The 11,793-nt window shown below is 41.0% G+C and overlaps 1 protein-coding gene across 1 annotated transcript in view; it reads right to left on the bottom strand.

Annotated features, from left to right (window-relative positions):
• Nucleotides 1-6,282: 6,282 nt before the first annotated feature.
• The window catches only part of CSMD1 (CUB and Sushi multiple domains 1), a 930,570-nt gene continuing 925,059 nt past the window's right edge, over nt 6,283-11,793 (bottom strand). Inside the window, exon 70 of the mRNA XM_033142996.1 lies at nt 6,283-6,826. Coding sequence (XP_032998887.1) covers nt 6,667-6,826 — 160 coding nt within the window. The 3' untranslated portion in view covers nt 6,283-6,666. The remainder of the gene's footprint in view (nt 6,827-11,793) is intronic.

Here is an 11,793-nt window from a genome sequence, read left to right as displayed (position 1 = left end):
CTAGTAAAACAAACAACAACAAGTTAGAGATTCAACTGATCCCAGAACAGGGATGATTATTAATTAATGGTTTGATTTATTAGGCAATGCAGAGCTGGGTGTATTTGTGTGAATGTGAATGGGAGGCGGAAGGAGGAGGAAATGGAAACCCATTTTTGGCGACATGGTAGCCTCTCAAGAGGGAATTAACCATGCAAATTGTCAGCAGGTAGATCAAAAGGGTTTTTGTGCTAGCCATCTTTAAAAAACCCCAAATAAAACAAAACAAATTCAAAGGTAAAATGGACATCACTTTCTTGTTTTTAATTTAAGTGTTGTATACAACTTGGAGGCATGGTAGCCCCTCAAAAGGGGATTAACTAGATGGGGATTCAATAGATGGCATCTTGCGTTTTTGTGACATTATAGCTATATGGCTCTCTTACAGAGCGTTCTGAGGCCCAAATCAATTTGGGTCATTCTAGTTCAGTACCAGCTGCCTCAATCTGATTCAGAATCAGCCCAATTTGGAATTCAGCCAAATCGGCTGTTCAACTATAGTGTAAAAAATAATGTATATCCAGATTCTAAACAGATCGTGTAGATGTTATAGAATGCTAACAGATGCTATGGCAATCTGTCAACTTCGTTTTTTTATGAAGGAATTTTTTTGCTATTATTTGTTTAGACCAAGCAAACCTTATGTCCAATGTACTTTTTGCTGGGTGGAATTTGTCACTGAATGTGCAAACACTTGCACAAGGAACACACAGGAGAAAACCAAAAAGCTAAGCATTCAACTGGGTCAGGATATCTATCAACACGACACAGGCTCTCAATGGGATGTGCATTTCTTAAGAGTTAAAAGGAGCCATTTTCTCATCTCTTCAGGGGCAGAGAAGCAGGATGTGTTTTGTTATTTTTTTAGGCAGGGGACTATCTTGAGCTCTGTGTTTTCCTTTTCAGTTTTAAAAAGTGCACCGTCTCGATATTTGGGGTGGGGGGTGAGGAGAGAATACGAGGTGTGTGGGGATAGAGAGCCATCCTCAGGACAGCTGGCTGTTAGCTGCCACCATCCCAGGACCTTCTGGGAAGATAACAATGGTGTCCTCTTATTTTAAAGAACTGCTTTCTCTCTTACTGGATGGTGTGATTTTAAATCTGTAAAACAGAAAAATAGTAAAAGCTAAGAAATTAGCATTCTACATCATTTGAAGTCAGTTGACACCTCTACCCCTAGAAGATCCCTATTTCATTTTGACTGGGTAGGCCACCCAAACATGCAAAAATTCTGGTCGATTCATTACAAACCAAGCCTGTTTATCCTTTCTTTAATGATGATGTGCATCACTTTGCACAAGTAGTCCAGTTTGTCACTTGGAGAGCACAAGAGTGCCTTTGTTATACGGTGCCTAATTGAAATGTTTTGGGCCTAAAAAGTTATACTGATGTGTGCTTATAGACTTTCTTTCCTTGGGCTCCTGGAGTTGGATTGGGTGACATCTTGGGAAATCCTAACATCCAACCTAAACAAGCAAAGCATTTTTTTAGGGTAGTCTATGCATGAGAGCTTGTACATCCAGCTGCATTTCTTCTCCCTTTTGCAAATTGTGGGTGTGCTTACATAGTTAAGGCAAGGGCAACAAAAAGGAATGGATCCTGGGACACCATCTGAGGTTGCTTCGAGGTGACCAGTTTATTGAGCATTTGTTCTCATTTATTTGTGGGCAGGTTATATGATGCTTTGCCAAGCGATTATTACTCTCTTGCACTTTCTAGTGTATTTATTTTCCCATCACCTTCTTTTACCACAAAGAAGTCCATTAGGGGCGAGTGGCTTGTTGTGCAAGACTGCAAATTCCATTTTAATTGTGCAGCCTTAATTTGTCAGGATGTGTTTGATTTCCACTCACAAAACAGTGGCAGTCTGGAAGTGTCCAAAAACATGGCATATCCTCTGAATAATTTACAATGCACATGACTTTTCCAGGAAACAAATAAACCAGGAATCCAAGAAGTGTGGGAATTGTAAATAAGAGAAGTAAGGATAGTGAAAATATTCCACAGATTTTGTGTCCAAAGATATGAGGAGGCAAAGAACACTTCATAGAAATAGACACATTTCTTCAGACATATAAAGGCACATCACTTTGAGTAGGAAAACCTGATATCATTATGCCTCTACATTTACACAAGTACCTTCTTTTAAACTTTGTTAGTAGAAATTCTTCAATTTCTAGTGAATAAAATAAGACTGTAAGAACAGTAGAGTGCTACGCAGTAATCTGGAAATCTAAAATTAAATATTTAATTAGAACTTTGAATTTGCTTTCAAGATAGGTGGCATTGCACAGGCTATATTACAGTCTTTTATACTTCTTTTGCCAAAAAATTACTGTATATTTTAAACAGGCCACTTTAATATTAATACAAGTGTAATAGGTTCAGAACTGAAAATTCAGCTAAAGATGGTGCATTTTACAATATTGGGGGGAAATTACAGGATTTTTTTTTCCTTTTGTATTGTAAAAACATTTTTTTTAACAATTTACCTACATTAATCAAAAAGTACAGCATATTTAATAATTTTACAAATTTTTCATAAAAAATATATCTCTGTACAAAAAAGTTCTTTTGCACCTACTTCATGTCACAGCAGCATGTCGTGAAATGGCAAAATGGAGTACTGGGAATGAAAATTAGATTGATTTGATCATAATGCCAGCTTTCCCCCCTCCCCCCTTCTTTAATAACAGCTTTTTTTGTTTACAAAATATATTACAGAAGAAAAAAATTATTGCAGCTAGCCTGGAGAAAGGCAAGATGGGTGATACAAGCAGCAGATTTAAACAGCTTTGAAGCACATAACCTGTTTTTGATTGTTCTTTCTTTGAGTATGTTTACCTTTGCTTTATCATAATCAGTGTGGTCCTTTCTGGGGAAGAGTCAACAGTAAACACATCATAGAGATTTCATACTGCCTTTGGCATGACCATACTACGACAGACCTCAATTTTACTATTCAAGTCACTCTGCAATTCAGGCCCTACTCAAGTGAATGGACTTTGGGTGGCACTTTGAAGATCTGGGCTGTTAGGGCATCGCTGTCAACTTTTCCCTTTTCTTGCGAGGAATCCTATTTGGAATAAGGGAATTTCCCTTAAAAAGGGGAAAAGTTGACAGCTATGTGATAGGGTGGTGCACCTGATGCATGTCTGGGCAAGCATGGAGCCTGAAAAGGAGTGTTAGAAATGGAAGATTTAACCTGGTCAGTGTGCAATCCAATGCAACTGTAACAAAACCAAAGGGAACAGAAAACCTTCAAGAGATAGGCACAGAGGTGACAAAGGGGGAAACACACACACACACACACACACACACACACACACACACACACACAGAGAGAGAGAGAGACCTATTTTATTAGGTAGGGCTATATCTCTCGATATGCTGTGTGGGTACAAACCAATGTTCTGTTCTGTAGTTTCACTGAAATGAGTGACACTGCAGATGAGAAGTTCAGTAACAACTGAAGATTGGAGCATATCAGAGAGAAATGGTTGTTTCGCCTCCATTGAGTAAAAAAAAAAAAAATGTTGATGGTTTATTATTCTAACGTGAACAGCCTTAATTCTTGATTAATTATACTTCCCTAGAATAAATCATGTTAGGATTTTCAGATTCTAAAGAACGAAAAGTTGAAAACCATGCTCTAATGAATTCTTCTGGCTTATCCATGGCGCTCCTTTGTCTGAAATGCTCCCCCAGTTCATTGCAATGAATGGAGCCAACCCACACGCAGACTTGCTTTCTCATGTGCAGCCCAGTCCATTGAAATGAACCAGCTGCCTACCCTGCAATATACAAGAGATCCATGTGTGTAGATAAGTGCACCTGGATCTCCCAATCAGGACATAGGGTGGTGACACTATTTAACAAAACTTTCCTTCTTCTTACTCTTCATACAGACAGAGTTAGAATTGGGGGGGGGGAGAACCCATACCCATTCTCCCTTCATATTTTGTATTCCCCCTCCCGAATGACTTTGGTTACATCTGCCATCACTAATGCTGAAATAAAGTGACTTCAGAGGCAGTAATTCAAAGTTTCCCTTTATCCAATATACAACAGTACAGTCTACACTGGAAGCAATGCTTCTTCATGAAAGGGGGGCTATTTTATTCTGATCACTGTTGTCATTCCAGAGAATGCCCAAATCTGTCACATATCATATAAAATTGTAAACGCATGTGGAATAATAAAAAGTCATCTGCCTCTAAAGCAAAGCAAAAATGTCCAGACAGTGCCAAGGTTTCTAATATCAAACATTTTTTTCTTAAAAAAAAAAGATGAAGCAGCTAGATTTATTGGCATTGCTGGTATCTTCCATCAAAAATCATGTAAGGTTTTCTACTTTGATCAAAGATTGCCCTGCAAACTTTTTCTTGATATTTAATATAAACCGATATATATTCTTTTCTGCTAATGCTTATTTTTGGTGATTGGTTTAGTTTGGTGTCGGGGTTCATAATGGGCTGGATCCAAAGAGCTACTTGAGTTGCCCAAGGGCTTGAATGTGCCCAGTGGAATTCCTGCCTCCCCCCCACCCCTTTGAACAGGGAATAAAAATTGTCCCTGCCATAGGACAATCTGCTTTTGAAAGCCTCGTCAAAAGCGGTTTGACATATGACTTTCTGGGAGTAATGTTTGGGAAACACGACTCCAAAGATCCTTTCGGTGTGTGGATCCAGTAGTGCAGGTGTTTGGAACCTGGACTGTGTACTCGATGTGAAGGACGTCTGGGTGTCAGAATCTTAATATAAATCATTCTGTTTGTTTGTTTTTTAAATGTCAGGTGGCAAATCATTGGAGACGTACAATGGTGTTTGTCCCTCTGTCGGAAACCCATAGAAATACAATATACAGTATAAAACTGAATATAATTTTTGAAATGTAACATAGTTGGCTTGATTAAATTAGTATGGGTGTGGCCAACATTTCTGGAAAGTTCTGACATAAAGGAAGGTCAAAGTATGTACTGATGCCACTCTAGCTCCCTTGTTTCTGGTTTTCACCCTAGCCTACTGAGCTGAGGAGTAGGCAGCAGCAGAGGTCTAATCATGCCACAGCTATCCCCATACTTTTCTTATCCTTCTCTCTGTGCCACCCATGAGTTAGTACTATAGGTAAAAGACTTGGGTGAGTCAACAACCTGTCAGTTAATTTTGCCATGTCCCCGTTTTTGTTTTGAGAAGGTAGCGGCTACCCTTGTTGCAGTAACTTTGAGGAGTATTTCCACGTACATCTCAAACTTGCTCTGTCAAGCTGTGTGATTACAAAAAGCATCAAGCAGTATTGGTTAAAAATGTAGCCAACAAAGACATTCACACACTCACACACATACAGACACCCCATTGGAAAGTGTAGTGGTTGCAGTGGCGGGTTGCATGTTGGATGTGGCTTGAGTTTTACATACTCTCTTGCAATGCATTTCTAAGTTTTATGTAACATTAGAAAACAATGAAGTATGAAGTTCCACGGGGGGGGGGGGGGGGAGAGATGGCAAACAAATGCAAAAGGGAAGACTGTATTGTGAGCGCGGGCCCACAGGCTTTATGAACTATCTAAAATAAATTACTATTCACATTTTGTACATGGCAAGCAGCAGTAGCTGCCTGACTCCCCTGCTGTTACAGAGTATGATGCTGAGAAAAAAAGAATGAAGTGAGAGAGAAAACAGAATGAAGATTTGTAAACATGGGCTCCCCACCCCACCACCCCCAAATCTGGCTGGTTTGTACTGGAGTTTACATGGAAAATAAACCAAAATATAGTCTCTTCATAGTCACAAGTCACTCTCTACCAGGAATAGGGGAAGGAGTCATTGTATAACATACGTGCTAGGTAAAATTATTATGGAATGTATCACAGGACAAAAAAAAGATGAGTAAATGCTTATATACAATGGATAGTGTGTATAAACCCTGTATATTTTGTTTTGTTTTTTAACCAGTATCATACTCAGTCATTCATACCACACTAGTGCAAAAAATTGTGCATTAACATTTTGCAATACAACAGCTGACTGGGAAGTTTGTAGACTGCCTTATGTATGAATATCTGAGATATACTGTAGGGTTGTTCTAACAGTTGACAAGATTTCAATGGTAAAGCATTTTGTAGATGTGTGCAGCCCCCGAGGAAGGTTGTCTTGTCTTCTCCTTCAAGAAAGCTTATTTTTTGTTGTTGTTTAAATCTCCTCCTGAATGTTCTTATTTCTGGGGATAATTTATGGTGCTATTGTTTGTCACAGTTCCCAACGGAGTGATCCGAGTGCCCAGAAGATTGCATTGAAAGGCATCCAGCCACTTACAAACGTGAAAGTCTGAGGCATTTAAATATGACAGATGGATATGACTTGGCAGTCTTCCTTCAAAGTGTGCCTTGGTTTGGAGCAAATGCAGCCAGGTATTTCAAATCCACCTTTGAGATGAAGAAATTATCTTGGTCTTGATTCCCCAGAAGACTTGACGTTTCACCAGAAAGCCTTGCTGCGTCTATGCCGGTAGATGTTAAAAGATTACAGCAGCGAAGCCTAGAGAAGGGAAACTGGTATATGGCACCAAAGGAATTACTGCTTGTCCATCAGAGGTATGGCTATGAATCAGTCAAACTGGGCACTGAAGGCTATACCACTGTACAAACTGTGTTCAGAGTTGTGTCAAACCTCACAGCTTTTGCCTCTGTGGGTTTTAAGTTTGTATCATACATAGGATTTTCAAATGATGCTTGTCCATTGCTGTTTTCATGTCCAGCATAACCATTGTACTGCACTTTTGGTCTTGTTCTGGAGTGGGGAGGGAAGAGGAGGATAAAAATCAGAGCCTCATCCATTGTAAATAACATAGTACAACTAAAGCGATTTATAAAGATCCTGACGTCTAAACATTATTAAGCTCCCAGAAGTGCATGCTGCTTTAAATGGTTGGCAGCTTGCCTCAATAGTAAGCCCAGAGAATCAATTACCAAAGCATGAAAAAAAGTAAAAGCTGTAGACCTGTTTCACATGTATCCAAACTGCATGAGAGTGGCTTCCTACATCACTAGGCTGTGTTTTAGGCCACTTCTATGGGTCTGTTTTCACCTGAAAACAGGTGCTCTTTCTCCCACTAAGGAAAGAACACCTTGGGACCTGGTACTTGTGTACCTGAAGGACATGAGCTTCTTTAAAACACTGCAGTAGCTGTGAGTCGGGTTGTAGAAGAAATATGTCCATATTTTAAAGCAAACCGCCTAATCTGCCTTTGCCAGATTAAATGTAAACTGGAACACTACTTGCAGGACAAGGCATCGGACTTCCCATACCCCAACCCATATAAATAAGAGACCAATCAGACTGGGTTTTGGGTAAAAACAGGCCACAACTTTATTGAATACAGATGAAAGAGGTTTGACTTGGGCATGGGCAATCTAAATACTTCCGGCCCGCCTGCCGGAAGTGATGCGTGGTCAATCCAGGCGGGGGGTCCTAAGACTTACATCAAATGAGGCCTGCTAGAGCCAAAGGCAAAAGGCCAAAGCCTCATGCAGCAGGGAGCAAAATGGAGCTCCCACTACACAGCAAACTCCAGTCCTGATCCGACGAAAAGGCAGAAAAACCCGGCACAGGAGCAAATAGGCTGTGCCCCAGGTGTGGGTTGCTTCAATGGGCAGGGGGTGGATCCGAGGGAAGCCCACCATTGGCTCCGCCCACATCCCAGCCTGCATCCCCATTCACCAATGCTGGGTGCAGGCTAAGATCCAGCTCCTGATAGGCGGCAGGGGCATATGCCCCCTCTGCTTATCAAGAAGGGCACTGCTGTTTGAATTCCACCGTCGGGGCCCCTGTGAAGCCTCTTCTGTCCAGCTACGCCGCCGCACCAAGTGAGGTGAGCCGACTAGACAAATCACCTTAAACACTTCAGATTATGCAACACGGTTTTGGTTGCATAATCTGTTTAGATTGTATTTTTTTATCTGTTCTGCTGAATTTCTAAGATACTGCTTTAATATCTTAATAATTAGATATTGTTTTGATACTTTTATCTAATTGTAGTTTTATTCTTTCTATTGTTTTATTATCTGCAGTTGTTACAGTCTTTACTGGGCAGGGGCATAGGCGTAATCTGAAGAAGGAATGGAAGACCAGGGGATTGCTTCCTTCGTACAGACTCGCCAGTGGTGCAAGGTAGTGTGACGGTTAACATGAAGGTGCTGGAGGTGAAATAGTTAAACCAGGTTACCAATCAGAACCCAGAGGGGGTGGAGTCAGAGTGACAGTTAGTTGGCAGTTGAGATAGAGAGGGAGTTAGTTGTGGGAGTGGGTTGGAATTGGGAGGTTGGTTGGAGTGGGAGTGAGTCAGGAAAGAGTGTGGGTAGGTGAAGTTAGTGTAACAGCAAAACTGAGTCAAAACCAGTTAGGAGAATAGAAGACAAGTAAATAGCTGAGAGGTGGTTAAATGAGGGAGAGCCAGTAGAGGGAATTATAGGTCTGGAAAGACACCCACGTTTGACATTGTCCGCAATCATTTATGAAACCACATGCTTGCTATTCTGTAATAAATAAACATAAGTTTTGATGTTACAATTTAACCCGGCTGGACTCAATAGATTACCAGGTAGGGCCTGGTTGGTGGCAGCGAGAGAAGAGAGCATGGTGGCACAGGGATCAATCGACCGTGAAACGTCCGGGGACCCTGTGTGCGATCGCCACAGATAGCACTATAGGGAACCAACTACCATGTCTCCCCACCCACCACCCTGTGTGTATAAGAGAGAAGGGGGGAGGGGAGGGAGGAAGAGACAGGGACCAAAGAGAAACAAGATGAAGCATGTACAGCAGACCCTCAGGTTACGTTACTCTCGAGTAACGTAAACTTCAGGTTGCGAAAGCAGCAAACCCAGAAGTATTTTTCTGGGTTTCGCTACTTGCGCATGCGCAGAAGCAGCGCCTCTGGATATGGATTTTTCGGGGTGCGCACGGACCCCCGGATGAATTGAATTTGTATCCAGAGGGTCCACTGTAATTTGGCATTCTCCACTGCTGTGTTTCCCTGAAAATAAGACACTGTCTTATATTTATTTTTCCTCAAGGAGACACACTATGGCTTATTTTCAGGGGATGTCTTATTTTTATTACGTCAGTTGCTGCCCATCTTCTTAACCGCTCCATGTCGGCACGCTGCATAGCCACACCTATCGCTATGTCTTATTTTGCAGGAAACATGGCACTACCAAGGTGCAAAAGGTAGTTCTTTCCTCTTGGAAAGTGTTGTCACCAACTTCACAATTTATGTATCTTGTTTCTTGTGAAGGAAACATGCAAAAACCATGGCAGGGAAAAGATGAAAGCTCATTATCACTTAATTCATAACATTTCCTACTAGTAATACAGAAAAAAACTACTGTATTCCTTTTATTGCAGTCTGCTATTCAGTCTGCTAAACTGTAGGGCAAAAATACCTTCATTTCTCTGCTAGATTTAATCATTAATCCCAACTTTAAGTGATATAAACACTTCAAGCAATATAGTAGTAGATGCTGCCAAAAGTGGAATGGAACAGATGGGAATTGCTTCCTGGTAGGTTCTGAATGTTTTCTTTCCAGTTCTTAAAAGCCTACTAAATGGCAAGAAATGCCTTCAAATCATTTCCCTTTTTGGTCATTTTTAAAAATTGGTTTCAAGAGCCACAAATAGCTGCAATATTTCTGAATTTTAGCAGCGGGGTTTACTGTCATTCCTTTCATTAATATAATGTAAATAATTTCAAAGTTTCTTGAGTTTTTAGTGGGCTGACTGAGGGGAAATGGGTTGCAATCTTGTGGCCCGAATTGCAATCAAATAGTTCTAGAGTGGCCATGGGGTCAGATGAAGACATGGAGCTCTGCGCAAGCAGAGGATTCCCTGTTTATTTGAGCAACGGCCCAGGGCCAGGATTCAGACTGGCAGGAGTGACTGCTCTGCTCATGCCTTGCTTTTAAGTTTCTAAATTCCAGGAGCAGCTCCTAACAATTACCCCAAAGCTCCTTCCCATCTGGTGGCACCTGCCAAGGTGTTAGGGACTTAAACTGGAAGAAAGGCTTGCCCCTGCTCCCTAGTAGTTCTAGAATTCTTGGGTAGTTCTAGAACTCATCCCATTAGGGCCATGAACTATGCATTTCCTTTTAGAGGGGATTAGGAAAGCCCTCCTTGTATGAAGCTATGTGTGCACAGCATTTTACCACAGTCTCATGCTTCAGTGACAACTCCACATGACTGCTGCAATCTTGCAAAGGGTCATGCTATCAATCTTAGTAAGAACATGTTTTAATCTTGTTATATTCATGGGTTGTTTTTTTTTAAAATTCTCATTTCAGATACCTTGATATGTACTGAAAAAACTTGAGGTATGTAAAGTTTTTGGTGGGTTTTTTTTCCCTTTGCCAATACATTCTCTGTCTTTGATGCCCTACTGTAGTAGGGCAAAACTGAAAAATATTGTTCCAAATTCCTATTAAACTATGTAGGCAACACCTCATTTACACGCTTTTGATATATGTGTGACTGCATATACACGCATTGTGCCGAACCCAGAAGTGACCCAAAAATGTCACAGAAAGGGGGAGAATGGGGTGTTCACAGGCTTTTTCAGTAATATTTCACTGATGCACGTGGTGCCTCAGGAACATAACCCCCATGTAAATTGGGGGTGGGTTTGCCCATATTTGATAGTACTGTGAATAATAGACACATGTAAGCAAAATGGAAACATTTTATTTTTAGAGGTGAGCCAAAACAAACTAGTAGTTGTTTAATGTCCTGGGTCAGACAACACACAACAACAATAGAGAAATACTTGATTTTAAAACTATTTGCTTTTGTCCAATTACTCAAATTTCAACATGGAACTCAAAACGTATGCTGAGCTGAAAGGAAGGGATTAAAACAGTAGTGATATATAGACTTCTATCCTAAATTTAGCGTTAATTTTTAATGAATGTAATTATATAATTAAATAGAACCTAAAATATAATCCCTCAAAAACACTCATTTTATTTGAAGTTAGAAGATTCAACTGAATTAATATAGTATTGTTCAGCATATCATAGATATTCCATCAAAGTAAATGTTGTGACAAAAATAAGAGAATTTTTTTAACCTCTGAGATAAATGGAACTTACTCTGTACTTCCCCTAGGTAAGCCTATAGAAGACTATATCCTAGCTGTGTTTATGTTGGTTGTTTACCAAGGGAAGGATTCAACTAATTCATTCTGTTAGTGAAAGCCCTGCATAAGGACTTTCATGAGTGCAATGGATCCTTTTTGGGTGGTGGTGAAGAAAGCCCTTGGAACAGCACCCAGGGGTGGGGGGAGAGAAGGGATGTTGCAACAGCACAATGTTGACTTTCTCTCCAAGTCTGGCTATTTGACTAAAAAGGGCTGCTGTTGTCTATATCCAGTGGTTTTTTATAGACCCCTCCCTCAAAAGATCCATTCCAGAACCCAAAGAGGATATATTTGGGGTAGGGGGTCTCCTCGTGAGCCAGAAGAAGCCTACCTCTGTCACCCTGCCCTCCCCACCCATGCGTACAAAGGCAGTGGTGGTGGTGGCAGCCCAACAGGGAGGCTGCAGAGACAGCTTCCTTGTGTGACAACCCAACGCCACCAGCCGCAGCTCCACTCCCACGTCAAGCCTGGTCTGGGGACAGAGAGCAAGAGGAGAGTCAGCAGTTTTCGTGTCCCCTGTGCTGCTTTACAAGGCAAGCTGCAGCAGGTGCCCTGCCCCAGGCAGCGA

The sequence above is a fragment of the Lacerta agilis genome, chromosome 3 (genome assembly GCF_009819535.1).
Source record: "Lacerta agilis isolate rLacAgi1 chromosome 3, rLacAgi1.pri, whole genome shotgun sequence".
Classification (NCBI taxonomy): domain Eukaryota; kingdom Metazoa; phylum Chordata; class Lepidosauria; order Squamata; family Lacertidae; genus Lacerta; species Lacerta agilis.
Note: the sequence above shows the minus strand (reverse complement) of the source record. Positions and strands in the feature narration are given on the sequence as shown.